Source organism: Cottoperca gobio, chromosome 3, assembly GCF_900634415.1.
Source record: "Cottoperca gobio chromosome 3, fCotGob3.1, whole genome shotgun sequence".
Taxonomy (NCBI): domain Eukaryota; kingdom Metazoa; phylum Chordata; class Actinopteri; order Perciformes; family Bovichtidae; genus Cottoperca; species Cottoperca gobio.
The window spans coordinates 23,273,595-23,287,741 of record NC_041357.1 but is presented as its reverse complement, the minus strand read 5'-3'; the positions used below and the strand labels follow the sequence as shown (position 1 = coordinate 23,287,741).

Here is a 14,147-nt window from a genome sequence, read left to right as displayed (position 1 = left end):
AACCTCATATTTCTAAAACACTGAACTTCCTTGTGTTTAGTTTGGGCCTCATGCATTTGAAAAATAATCATCCAGTGGGGTTTAAAAATGAAGTTGCAATGATTTCAAATGGCTACAGTAGTATTTATTACGTTTTAAGACAGATAGAAACTAAAAAGAGGGGGAAAGATGCCCATCTTGCCTGAGGCCATTCTCTTTTTTTCACTTCAGCAGCACATAGAAAGGAAAGAAGCTCAGGGTGTTTTGTGTATCCCTATCTGGCTTCGCAAATTTCCAAAAATGATCTGTTCCCAGAGATTAGTAACACCACAGTCTACAGATTTGTACCGATTTATACAGGAAACACTGCCAACTAAGCCTTTAATTAAAACAAATGTCCTACTTAAGTTAAAAACACTGTTCATGTCCTCATCTTGTTTGCTGCCTTTTTTCTTTTGCTGTTTATATATTTGTTAGCAAAACTCTCCGTGCTGAAAAATACGGTTGCTTATTGTTTACGGTATTTTAAATTATTTTCAAGATGTCTTCCATCATCTGCTCACTGCCTTTTCTTTCTCTCTCTCTCTCTCTCTCTCTCTCTCTCGGTGTCAGTCTTCTCCACAACAAGCACTTCTTGTCTATCCATTTACTCCGAGCTGTGTTGTGTTACTGATAGACTAATGTTCCACCAGACAGACTGAACAAATGGATTACACTCACAGAATGACAGGTTGAAACAAATAGTTTCAGCCAGGGGCATACATCTACTGTACAAGTGTGAGGTGTATCTACTGTTCTGCAAGACGGAAAACAGTAATATTTGTTTTATGAGTTTACGTTGGTCTCGGTTTTGTGTGGGTTTTTTCTAGATGTCAGAGCCAGTAGATTATATGAGAAACCAAAGATAATCAATTACAGCTATCTCCCAACAAGTCAGCTTTTCTGGAAAGAAGGAATTATTTCCAGTGGACCGCCATGTTGTTTTACATTTTCTGAATGGACTTTGTACGGCTTTCATAGCTCCGATGGTCAGGGATTTTACTAAGTCCATGTTATGTCAAGTTTAAACTTGAGTTTCAGCAGGCAGGGTAACCACATTTAATAACTGTTAGATATAGGTACAGTAATGGAACACCCAGGTCATTTGACAGTAGGTTTGTATCATTTTCTGGGGGAATTGGTAAAAATGTAAAGACATTTTGCAAAAAACATCTATTAAAGTATAACTTATACCTTTCAAAACCATCAACATCGCATTTAAAGTGGTTTTCAGTCATATTTTTTTGGTCGCAACTAGTTGTGATGAGTGATTGCAAAGTCATACTTTGACTTGTGCAGCGGAGATCTGGTCTTTTTTGTCCACTTCATTTATCCCTCATATTCTACACCAATGAGCTTCCTATCACAGCTGTTTGTTGTTGCAGCTTCAACAGAGCAGCTGGAGGTCAAGGGCCTTGATCAGGCACATTATAATGGTCATTTAATAAGTTTCTTCTTTACCTCACCTGTCAGGACTTCGACCCACAACTGCCTGTTCACAAGCTTTCTTTAAATCTACAAGGTGTTTAAATCCCCAGGTTGCAAACATCACTCCTACTTTCGTCTTGTTAAGGTGTGATTGATACAGCTTGTCACGGCCATCGCTAGAAAACAGGACATGAGACCCAAAGAAAAAGTGTTTTGAAATATATTCAGACAGTACCAATCAATATCAACATAAATCCTTGAAGACAAGAGAAGAGGGATCAACATTTAAACACCAATAGTTCAATACCACATTAATATAGAGAAAGTAGTACTAACCATAAACAAAAGAGACCGCCAACATCAAGATGTGTTCTCTGCAGCTCTTTTAATGCAGGTTTGATTTTGCAGAGGTGTTTTATGGCAAAAGAAACATGCATTGTGTACAAACTTGAGTAAGAGGACTTTTATTGTAATGTGCAATACTGGAGAGTAAAATGTTTTAACTCACTAAATAATGCATTTATGTTTTTTCGGCTGATCTTTCCATCCTCTCTATTCACCTGGAATGGAACGTAGCCTGTGAGCTAGTTCAGACAGTCAAACCAAGTCCACCTCTTCACTCACATGGCATACTCTTCTCACTGGAAAGTATATCTATCGCATCCTTTTAATCAAGGTGTGTACTTAAGCCATCAGTGCTCCGCTCACTCACCTGAAAGCTACTGTATGCTGTCACTGTAGCTGCTACTGCTGTCGCCGCCTCTACTGATGCAAAACCAGAGTGTACACAGGCTTAGCAAATTGTTCTCTAAACTACCAAGGCGTGTTGTGGTATATGTATTGTATGATGTGTATTATATTGTATTTCCATATAGTGTATTGTGTGTTCATGACACAGAAAGCTGTATATTTTAATAACGTTGATATATAAAAGCCCGAATAGGGAAAAGAGTTGAAAATTAGCAATAGCTGTAAACTCTCAATGCAGATCATCAGTTTCATGCTTTGTATTGCTTTGTTAAATTGCATCATCACTGTCAAATAAAATAAATACATTCAATATAGCATTTCAAAAGCCCCACCTCCACCCCAGCATCCACCTGTAGGCTCATTTAGAGTGGAAATTTTTATCCTCGTTCCCTATTCCGTCCTTAGTGCTTCCTTGAGGAGAGTGACAAGGTCAGAGTGAGACACTAAACATCAATGCTGAACATATTCTACTCTCACATATCATCTATTCCACATGAGTTGACTCACTGAAGTACAGTGAGCTGCAGAAAACTGTCTGAACCAATTTCAAAAGCTGAGTTATTGAAACGTTCTGCTTGGTGGGCCACTTGTAAGCCAAATTTAGAAGAAGACTGCAAGGACATGCTGAAGGTCACCAGGCTTTGATCTATGTATACATTTCCAGATAAGAAAGTCAACATCAAATTGGATTTCTTTAAATAACTTCTACCGAAATTATTAAATGGGGAGTGCGGTAAAGCAAATTATCAGTCTATTTGACAATAAATACACAAATGACAACTTCTCTTCAAAATCCCATCTGTGAATCCAATCGTAACAAGACTGCAAGTGGATGACTGTAATGTTAATCGATGTGCAGCGGCAACGTGTTCTCAGCCTGTGACTTCACTGATAGAGGAGTGGTGCGCATATGGAAACAGACTCTGTTCTCAGATGCCTATTCTCAGCAAAACAACCTATTTTTCACCAAAACACTAACTCATGACTCATTTGACTAAAAGCTCAGATTTGTTTTCTTTCTCTTTTTACATCTTCGTGCCATCACGGCTTCTTTCTTATAGGTTTGCCAGCTTTAGCATGTGTGAGGCATCACTGGCTAAGTTGTAGTACATGGTTGAAATATGATTGTGATATGACTGAAAGCTAAATGAGTTTAAAGTATGCATTGTTGCTTCATTGCACAGTATCAAGCTACACGACAGCGACTCCACGGCACTGAGCCTTTTCACAAAGACAACTCACTAAATTAAGAATTATATGAATCAGAATGATAAGAATTATTCATCGAACATGTTTATCACCATACCTTTTTACCTGTCTTCATCAGGTTGTCCACTTAACACTGGACCTTTTGTATCTTGTATACACTGATGACTGTGTAGATATCATGATGTGTTTAAAGTAATCTTGTAAATAATGAATAAATACGTTGTAGTTGGAGAGTCATTGATTCCAACAAGGGAAGTATTCTCATCTCTGGCTGTCACTTTATTCATGTGACTCTTACATACAGCTTTACTCTTATCATTTCAAACCGCACCAGTTTCAACATGAGTGACCAACTCGATTACACTAATGCAAAGGGTTTTCTTTTGCTCTCGGTTAATCTGTGGAAGAGTGGTCATTTGATGGTAATGAAAATGACACTGATGTTATTTTCCAATAACACAGATTTTTACTTTACTACACTCCAATCTAAAGAGTAATTCTTGCGTTATAAGGACCTGTCAACATCAGACATGCCCACAGTTTGATAGACTGGCAGTTAAACAGGCAGATACAGATGGGCAGTCAGACAGATGGACGAAGCAACAGAAAGGCATACAGGCAAGCTGGCTGGGTGGTCAGTTGACTGTAAAGACGAGCTGGCTGGAATCACATCGCTGTCTGATTACATACGCTGGTTGACTGGTTGGACAGTTGACCAACTGGATAGACAGTCACATAGTCTCAACCTGGCTCACTTATTTTTGTATAAATGTCAAACAGCCGAAGGATCAGTGTGCGAGAAGAAAAGAAAGCAGGGAAAGAAGAAGCAGCGACAGACGGGGAGCGAGAGAGAAAGAGCTAGATGAGGATATAGAATCATGTCAGTCAATCAGTACAGTGACAGCTAGACGATTACTGCTCATTACCTAACTGAGTGACTGACTGATCGTGTGTGTGTGTGAGAGCGTGTGTCTGTCTGTGTGTGTGTGTGTGTGTGTGTGTGTGTGTGTGTGTGTGTGTGTGAGTGTGTGTGTGCGTGCGTGCGTGTCAGCACCATTTTATTTCCAAAGACAAACAGAAATGATAATGCTTGTCTTTGGATATGTACTGTGTGTTTAGCTTAAGGTGTACATTTCTGCACTGTTTCTGGTGATGTATAACCTTTAATATATGCATATAAGGAATATTGCAATCCAACATGTTTTTCCAATCAATACATCATTTATTGATAAACTTGTTTGAGCTAAATATTCATCTAGGTCAATACCAGAGCTTGTGAAAAGGCCTTCACAAACGGCTTTATCTCTCCAGTTTTCATGGTAGCTTCATAATCACATCTTTGATAATTAGACGACCTGTATGCTGTACATACAAGCCAACCCCTGTGTCAGTCTCTGACCAGTGTCAACAATTACCCTTGGTTCTAAGGAAGAAATGCCCTTGAAAGTTCACACACCCATGAAATTAAATGTTAGATGTCGGATCAAAGCATGAGCCTAATAAAATTAGTTATGCTCTTTTTACTTTGTTCACATTTTATGTGTTGAGTGGTGAAATATTCATGTGACAATACAACCGCTGTCCCCTGTGGACCACCAAGGTGATTTATTATAGCCTGTGACCAGGCAATTCTCTGTCTGGTTGAGAAAAATAGAAGGTGCACTGAAAATGCAGCACACAGCCTGAAAAAGTAGACAATGTCACACTGCCAAAGAAAGAAATGGCAATAACATGCAATCCACAGAATCCTGAAATAAATATATAGCAAATGATAAAAAGCACAACAATTGATGTGACAGGGTGGATGAAGGTTTAAATAAATGTGAAATAGGAACAGAAATAAGGGAACTCACAACACCTAATGGCAGAAGAACATACATTTCCTCTCAGCCCTGTAGCACGTTGCAGTCTGGTTGAATAGCAATCATATTGCATTTTGTTTTTAAACATAGAACTTGCAGAAAGCTCACAGTAACTTAGCTAATTGACAAAATACAAGAATAAAAGCTAGAATGCTGTGTAAGATATAATTATTTGAGTTCATACAGAAAAGATAAACAGCAGCTTAGTGGGGCTATGACATACATGAACTCTATATACACTCGGTTGCCAGTTTATTAATTAAACCTAAAACTAATCCAACCGTCCTGCAATAGATCCTACCTTCATAGCTGTTTTAGATGTGTTTCTATTTTAAAGAATTCAGGGTGGGCTAAATAACAGAAACACCTTTCTGCATTATTGTTAGCTAGGTTTAACTAATAAACAGGCAACTGGGTATATATTTATCTAGATCTATTAGCATGTCCCTATTTCCGTATCGTCAGGAACCTCAAAAAATTAAAAACCCAGATGTCCGAATACAGCATATAAAGCAATAATGTAATTGTACTTCACACAAATTGAACAAAAGCATCTGAGCTGCCAGACATAGCTGTGTCTAAGTAAAGTAAAAATCGTATTTACAGAGCCTTTCTCCTCCTTCTTACGTCTCTTTTCTTCTTTTGTCTCGTCTCACGACTCACCTCTCTGTTCTGTCCTTCCATTTCCTCTGTCTCCTCTCTTCCCTCCATCTCTCTTTCTGTTTTTCGCTCTTCATTTGCTCCCTTCACCCGTTTTTGTCTGTCCTTTGTGTCCTTGCTTTGAGGCCAGAGAATTACAATTATTCATTTTTCACCGTTTTCAGTGTCCTCATTTGGTTGAATGGTTCACTCTTTTACTGTCTTTTTTGTCCGTCCACCTTTCTTTCTCTTTCTCCAAACCTCTTTGCCTTTCACCACTTTTTCACTTTCATTTTCTCTTTTTTTTGTTTCACCCCCACCGACCTCTCTGTAGACCAAGCACCTTTCAAATGCTGAAAAATGAATTAGGGCCGCCAATCATACAGACAACAGACTCATTGTCGTCACTGCCTTGATTACATTAGCACTTGAATACTATTTTTACGTCTCTCTGTCTATCTTTTCCTTTTATTTTTCCCTCTACCCTCTACCCTCCTTCCCTTTAGATGTATCTATCCTCACCTTTCATTGTTGCATACTTTTGTCCATAGAGAACCAAGGACAATGTATCGTGTCCAAGCTTGTGTCCTATCATTGCTCCTGATTTGGATATATCAAGAGCTACTTAACTCTGCACTTCAGTTCGCTTGCTTTCATGGACACTCCAAAGTAAAATGGTGTCACTTAAAGCTTATTCGTTTCCTGCCCTGCTTCAGCAGCATTTTTGTATTTTTGCTGCTGCTTGTCCGGTGGCAGCAGGAAAATCAAGGTAGCCCAGGAGTCCTACACGTCACACGTTTGCAGCTCTTCCTGGGGATACCCAGGTGTTCCCAGGTCAGGGAGAATTTACTCCCTACAGTGGATATTTGGTCTGCACCAAAGGCCTCCTCACAGTCGGACATGCCCTGAATAGATCCGCAGGCATCTTACAAGATTCTCACCTCAACTGGCTCTTTTCAGTACACAGAAGCAGAGGATTTAATGGTATTTTGGCCCTGAGCATGAGCATTCTCACTCTTTCTACCTAGAGCTTTTGGGTGAGGATTTAAGCAAGTCCTTCATTTTGGGCTCCAACTTGCTCCTAACCCCGAGGGGGAAATCTACCATATCGAGCAAAGCACCATGACCTGACACTTGGTGACGGTAATCCTCATACAGGACTAATGATTTACCCTCAGCTGCAAACCAGCCCAGTGTGCACTGAAGGAGCTACATCATCATTTCCAACGTTCCCCTTTTCTGGCTGCACCTAGAAATGCTGCACATTAAAAATAGTGGAATTCAATTTCCTACAAAACAACTAATTAACATTTAGTAAAAAGTTGATTGTTAAAATAACAGGTCAGCAGAAATTAAGCAAAACATCAGTTTATGATGTAGGTGTCCTAAGATGACCTAAAGCATAGATCTAGAAATAGAGATGATGTGTTGCTCAAGTAGCACTCTTAGTCTTAATAACATTGATCAGGCTGCTCTGTCAGTCTTGCACTAGGGTATCAGGGTAACACACGTCCGCCTAGCTTCCCTGTTTATTCGCCGCAAACAGCCAATGTACTGACTGTACAGACGTTAGCTGTAAGCTAGCTGGTAATTGACGCAACATCCATGGGTACAGGAGTGTGTCGTTGTGTTTTTATTCAGCTCAGCCTTTCATTAACCTCACAACGCGCCAGGACCGATACAACAAACAGAACTGCATCTTCTGTAACCTCAGTTTAACACGAGGCGTTGTTGTTAATTTATCCATTTGAAAAATATGCTGTATAAGATGGGCTTTCAGTTTGTGTTTATTTTTGCTGCTACACAGTGTGCTCTTTGAAGGCCAACTTAAGAATGTGTTATTGATACACTGTATAATAGTGAGTCTTTGTGGAGCTCTGTCTACGGCATCTATAGGCTATGCTTGTATCAACAATGCAAGTTAAACTAGCTCAAGTTAGCTTAACCTTGAAACGTTTTCATACCATGCCAGAACTTTCAGTCATTTCAGTTTCAGCATTGCATATTCTTCTTAATTAAATAAACGCTTTCATCAACATTATTGTTGCCTCATTATCTAGGCAATTCAATACGCTATTCATCTCTTTGAATTTCAGCTCTTTCAGCTTTGTGTTATTTGTTCCTTACCTCTCCTCTCTGTTATAATCCCCAAATAGTTTTAGAGTCACAAATCATTTCAGAGGAAAATGTAGTCTCATGAAATATACTAGACAATGAATTAGAAAATCTGATTAATAATTCAATTAATAACTGTGAACAAAATGAAAATCAATAGCCAGTAAAGGTTGAAGGATTTTGGAATTCTTTGATAGTAGAAGTACGAAATTAAACAAACCGGCATGTAAACTGCAAAAAGCATTTATTAATAAGTTAATAAATGTCAAAACACACAATATTTAATACTAAACAATCAAAAGGGAATATGTACACAGAGGTGAGTGTGTGTGTGTGTGTGTGTGTGTGTGTGTGTGTGTGTGTGTGTGTGTGTGTGTGTGTGTGTGTGTGTGTGTGCGTGTGGAGGAGAGAGTGTGGGTGCAAGCGCCTTTCGAGGGAGCGCCGAAAAGAATGTGACTGTCTCGTGCATCAAATGTGTGTAGAGGATTAAGAGACGTATGAAGCAGGAGCTTTGAGTCCTTATCTCTGTGTGTGTCATTATGTTAAAGGTCAAATTCTTAAACTGTACGGTAATGGTAAGAAGATGCACGTGCATGTGACTCTGTGAGTCTGTGTGTACAATACTAACACATCAACTGACGAAACAACCAAAGGTTACCTATTAGCTCAATACAACAGATTACGCAATACAGTTTAATAAAAAATGAAAAGCTGTGTGCAGGACGGAGGAACCGGTCGCTCAGTTAGCTCCTTGCTAATTAATTATTGCTCCTATTTTGAAGGCTAGCTAGCTGTGGAGAGCCGTTGAATGCACTAAACTTGTTTACTTGAGACAGACGATCGCGTCCTCTGCCATTAAAGAAGAAAGTTCAGTCATCAGAAAGTCATTTGATGCTGCCGGGTGCGGGAGCGTGTTTTCCACAGGCCGTGGCCGCAATATGATTGGGAACTGCAGCGGTATCGATGAGGTGGAGGGAGAGCAGGGTGGAAAGAGACAGAACACATAGGCTGAGTTTCGTTTTTATCAGCTGAGTTTTCACACCTTTGTGCAAAAGGTGATGTTAGGTTGCAGGAAGTGAGGGAGGGTCTTGAGACAAAGGATGGGAAATTGAGTCCAATAGCTGAAACTCCACACAATAAATAGTGAATTTGTGAACTGTAGCTTTGTGGCGCATCATATTTAATTTTAGAGAATGGGAAAATCACTCATTTCTCTCTTTTTTTCTTCAATGAAGTAGACAGCAGGAAACCTCAGAGTAGCATGGAGTCAGGAAATCACAAAAGAGAAGGTCTTGGAGGAACCTAATTTGAGGCCAGCGGGGATCTTTATGGCTTCAGGGCTGAGGGTCTTTACCACAACATCAACACTGAACACAATTGTTTTTTTTACGATCACATGTGTGTATTTTGCCACATTTCATGTTTGATGTTGCTTTATTGTTTGCTTTAATAAGTCAACAGTTAACTGTCTTGCTGTGTTTCAAATACATTTCTTCTTGTTTTTCAGGTTGTCAGGATTCATGCTGCCCTCCCCTATAGTCAGCAGTGGATCTATATTGGCCTTGTGGTTTACCACAGACTTTGCCGTCAGTGCACAGGGCTTCAAAGCTGTATACGAAGGTAAGGCCGTACGTGAGTGTACTTATTGAAGCTTGAGTGCTGGCATGATGCACAGAGAATTCCTGGAAATGTAACCAAAGTGATTGATTGATTGATTATTTATTAAAAAGTATCCTGGTGACAGGATGGTTGCAGTTGCTTGAGAGTGACTTTGATCACATGGGCGGAGCTAATAGCAATGCTCCACATTGTGGTTGCTGTTGATTAGCAGGTATATAACTCAGGTTATTATGTCTTATCATTGCCTAACTCTTGAAATTGTCATTGTTTATCAGTATGAATCAGTTGGTGTTAGTTTGGGATCAGGAATTAGAAATAAGTTTGTTTTTATTTTTCTTCATGCGTCAATTTATAGCATGGCGAAATCAGGGGGCGAAATCTTCTTTTGATCAAAATGAGTTGAACATGCAGTGAAATACATGCAGACTTTCCTCTGGACTGAGGCTGTGCCCTACTTCTGATATATGAGAATAACTGTTCATGGTGATAGATGTGTGGGCGACTCTTGGCTCGCAGCCCAGAGCTGTTGTCTTGGTCATCACTCCATCAGTTGAGACTACCATAACGTATACACTATATTAACATATTCTGTAGTCTTGTATCACTGTGTCCTATATTCTTATTTCTACATTGACAGGTCCATGCTCACACCCGTGCTTTTTTTAGTTGACTTCCTGGCCGCATGTTGTTTTGCTATGCGTCTTACGTGTGTAACGTGGTGTACAAGATTTCTCCATGTCTGTGTGCCTGTTGGGATGCAACACACATTCTTAGCCTGACCTTTTGAAGATGCACACACACACACGAAACACATAAACACGCACGCAGAGTGTTCCATATTACTTGCATAACAGTTCATCTATGAATCATGAACTCTAAATATCAAAGACAAACTCTAGAGACCAGATGTACACACTTGCTCCTAAGTGTGTGTGGGTGTGTGTGTTTCATCTTTATCTGTCTTGGATACTGTATATTATTGTGTGTGTGTGTGTGTGTGTGTGTGTGTGTGTGTGTGTGTGTGTGTGTGTGTGTGTGTGTGTGTGTGTGAGTGTGGGTGTGTATTGTTTGTGCGTTTGTCTATGTTTAAAACTAACCTGACAAGCATTAAACCTTTTCAGGAAGTACCAGGAACTTTTTCTATATCTCTTTCTTTACATTGTTCCGTTTCATATCTGTGGGGACCCTTAAGTGTGTTTGTTGCCTCAGGAGTGACTGTGTGTGTGAGTGTGTTTATGTGAATGTGCATGTGGTTTTTGCCTCTGAGCGTGCGTGCATGCATGCTTGCGCAACTGACAGGTCTTTCTGCTAATGTATTTCTTTTCTATCTTGCTTTGTTTTGCATTGATGTTCTAGACTTCAAACATTGATTCATGTCTGTGTGTGTATAATGACAATATATGTGTATTGTGAATGCTTTTGTGCGTCTAATGAAAATGGCATTCAAGCATCAAAACAAGGCATGACATTTATCAAATGTGTTTTTTTTTTCTGTATATGAGATCAGTCATCAGTCACATGACCAGTCTTGTTAATGCAAGTTCTAGCTAACTGCTTAGCTGTCTACTTTATCTTTAAGCCTGTAAACATTACTGGAAGTAAACAAAAACAAAAGCTGAGACAGATATAAGAGAAAGTGAACATTGTTAACAATAATGAAAAGAAGTAAGTCGGTAGTCTCACAGCAGGGTCTCAGAGGGAAGATAAACTGGGACACCTATGGGCCTGTCATATGTGCAACATGCAATTATATATAAAAAGGAACATTTTGAGCCAAAGCAAATCTAGTTATATTGTTCAAAGGGTTGAATTTCTTGAACGAGAAACAAACAATTATCACAAACCATTTTGTTTAGATCATGAAAAAGTAATTGCATGTGTGATATAACATCAGATTAAATATTAATCAGCTGCACATCTCGACCTGCCAGATGATTTCAGAGAGATTTTAGGGAGTGCTACTGACACTGCAACTTTAACCACACTTTAAAAATAACACTTAAATATTCACTCAACCCAAGACCACTAATACCAACTCAGTCATGACTTTTTGACATAAACGCTTCTCAGCTGTCTGCTCAAGTTGCTCATCCCAAAGCCTGACACAGGAAAATAACGTGATTTTAAGAAAAGTGAGAAGCAACCCTGTTATTTCTTTTGAATGCTTCTTATAATCTGCAGAGTTAGATGGGAAAACACCTACAATATGAGGGTCCTGAGTCGAATGTTTAATGTGAATTTAGTTTCAGCAGTGTTCATGTTCGCTATAGGGAAAGTTTTACCGTCAATTTCAACCTTTGTGCTCTTTTATTTGTCCTCTAACCTTTATCTCTGTTATGCTATGTAAAGCAGGAGACCCTGCGCATATCTTGAATGAATTGCTTCATGTGCATAGTGTTAAAAACGGATCATAAAAATACTTGATAGGTTACAGGGTGAGGAATTTGAATTCTTCACCATTTGAAATCTGAAGTATTATTACATTACATTACAGTTGTATCCCCTCGTGGCACGACGCCTTTGCAGTGGTGATAAGATGACTGTGAACACATCACGATAAGAACCAAGTCAGCGAGGGCTCAGCCACACAGGAGCGGGAGGTGGACATTTGGAGGCAGTCAAATCTTGTTGTCGTCTACAATTCACTAAACTGACACTTCCCCTCAGTGCCTTTCTATTTTAAAGTTACCTTCAAAGAAATCTGTTCTCAGTGTTGTCCTCCCTGTACTTAATACACATTTCTGAACTTTCATGTTTTTTTGATGAGGACTTATACTAGAATTCTCTGATTTTGTTATAGCGTTTAAAAGCGTATTGGTATCCTAAAACCTCTCCCTAGTTTACTGTTGATGTTTAATGACTGTCTCTTTGTATTTTGGCTGCTGTCCCTGATGTCGCTATGACTTCATGCTGCGAAAAAATGTCTCTGTGGATTATAAAAAAAAAAGAAAACACACAAAACAAATCACTCAACTGAGCTGATTTAGCCAAACAACAGTTTTTGCAATGAAGACAATTTTATCCAAATATTATTTCCCTCTTGTGGTGGAAATTCTGTTAACACAGATGATCCAAAGATACTAAGTGTGTCTCTAAGTATTCTATTGAAAACAAAAAAGGCTTTCTGCAGAAAGGACCAGAGCATAGAGCACAATTGTCAAGCAGTGATACTGTGTGTAGTGTGGTCTCATCTTTGTACACCTCAGGTGACCCATCGGGGTCACGAATAGGGTGAGGGAAAAGTACTGCTACGACTAGTCAAGACCGGAACTGGCTTTACTCAGTGTGGCATTTATCTGCCAGGCACAGCTCCACTTCCTCCTTAACAACTGACTGCTTTCTCCCACAATGAACACCTAGGTGATCTTGAGGTCATACCGTCACACAGTACCATTTGCCTAATGAGTACCAGTCATGGAGATAAGTAACAGAGCAGTAAAGCAATGCGGTGTTTTTCCATTACACTCTTTTCTCTGTTTCTCTCCTCACCCTTTTCTCTTCTTCCTTGTCATCCTCTCCCCTCTCCAATTTTTCTCTGCCTCATTTAAACTAATTCACACTAACAAAGAATCTATAAGGCCTTGTCTTTTTTTTATTACGCTTAACAACCTGTCTACCTTGTCTGTCTGTCACCCCCTCTCTGTTAACATAACCCGTTCTGTTAACAAATCTTTTCTCTGTTCTATCCTTTTATGAAAGAAAACCAAATTGAACTATAAGTCTGAACACATAGCTAACTGATAAGACTCCAGTCGCTGGAGAGAGGGATGGATGGAGGGAGAGAAAGACAGAGGGAGGGGGGGGGGGGGGTCAAATGAAGCTATAAGTGGTGGAAAGCGAGGCCTTGCTGATAAAAAAGCAAGTTTGCAAACCAGCTCTGCAAGACAAGATTATCATCAATTAATTTCCCCTGAAGCTGAAAGAGAGAGAGAAAGACAGGGGAGAGGGTTAAGAGAGAAACCTGAAGAGAGAGGTGTGGAGAGAGATGGCTAGGAAGTGTAGGGAGGGGTAACTAAATACTAACGTATCTATCTGTATTTGTGTTTCGTTGTTTTCACCTCATTAGGGGTTATTCAGATAAAGAGAACAATATTTCAAAGTGCTTCACTCATCTTTTATTAACAGTGATGGCGTTTTGATGGTATTTTGTATTTAAATGCATCGGTTTCCTAGATGGAGGATTTTTCTTGCCACATGTAATTCTCTCATCTATCTCTTAAAATATTTATATTAGGTTACCTCTGTGTTCAGGAATCATTCAGCGAGTTTAACTCTTACAGGAGCTTCATCAGGAGTTACTACCTTCAGCCAGAGCTATGGATTTATTGGATTAAGCCGTGAGTTGTGTGTCCACTAGGACCTTTGAATGTAAAGGATGCCTCGGTTCACAGTCCTGCTGGAGCTGGTTGCTTAACATGTGTTTAGCACTCATGGTGCCAAATGCTAAAAGTTATAAATATTTAGAGTTTTAGTTAAAGATTGCCTGGCCTACAATGAGTTTGCAAT

General features: G+C 39.4%; 1 protein-coding gene across 1 annotated transcript in view; it reads left to right on the top strand.

Moving 5' to 3' along the window:
* The window catches only part of LOC115003981 (CUB and sushi domain-containing protein 1-like), a 255,742-nt gene that overhangs the window by 25,949 nt on the left and 215,646 nt on the right, over nt 1-14,147 (top strand). Inside the window, 1 exon segment of the mRNA XM_029425927.1 lies at nt 9,529-9,641. Coding sequence (XP_029281787.1) covers nt 9,529-9,641 — 113 coding nt within the window.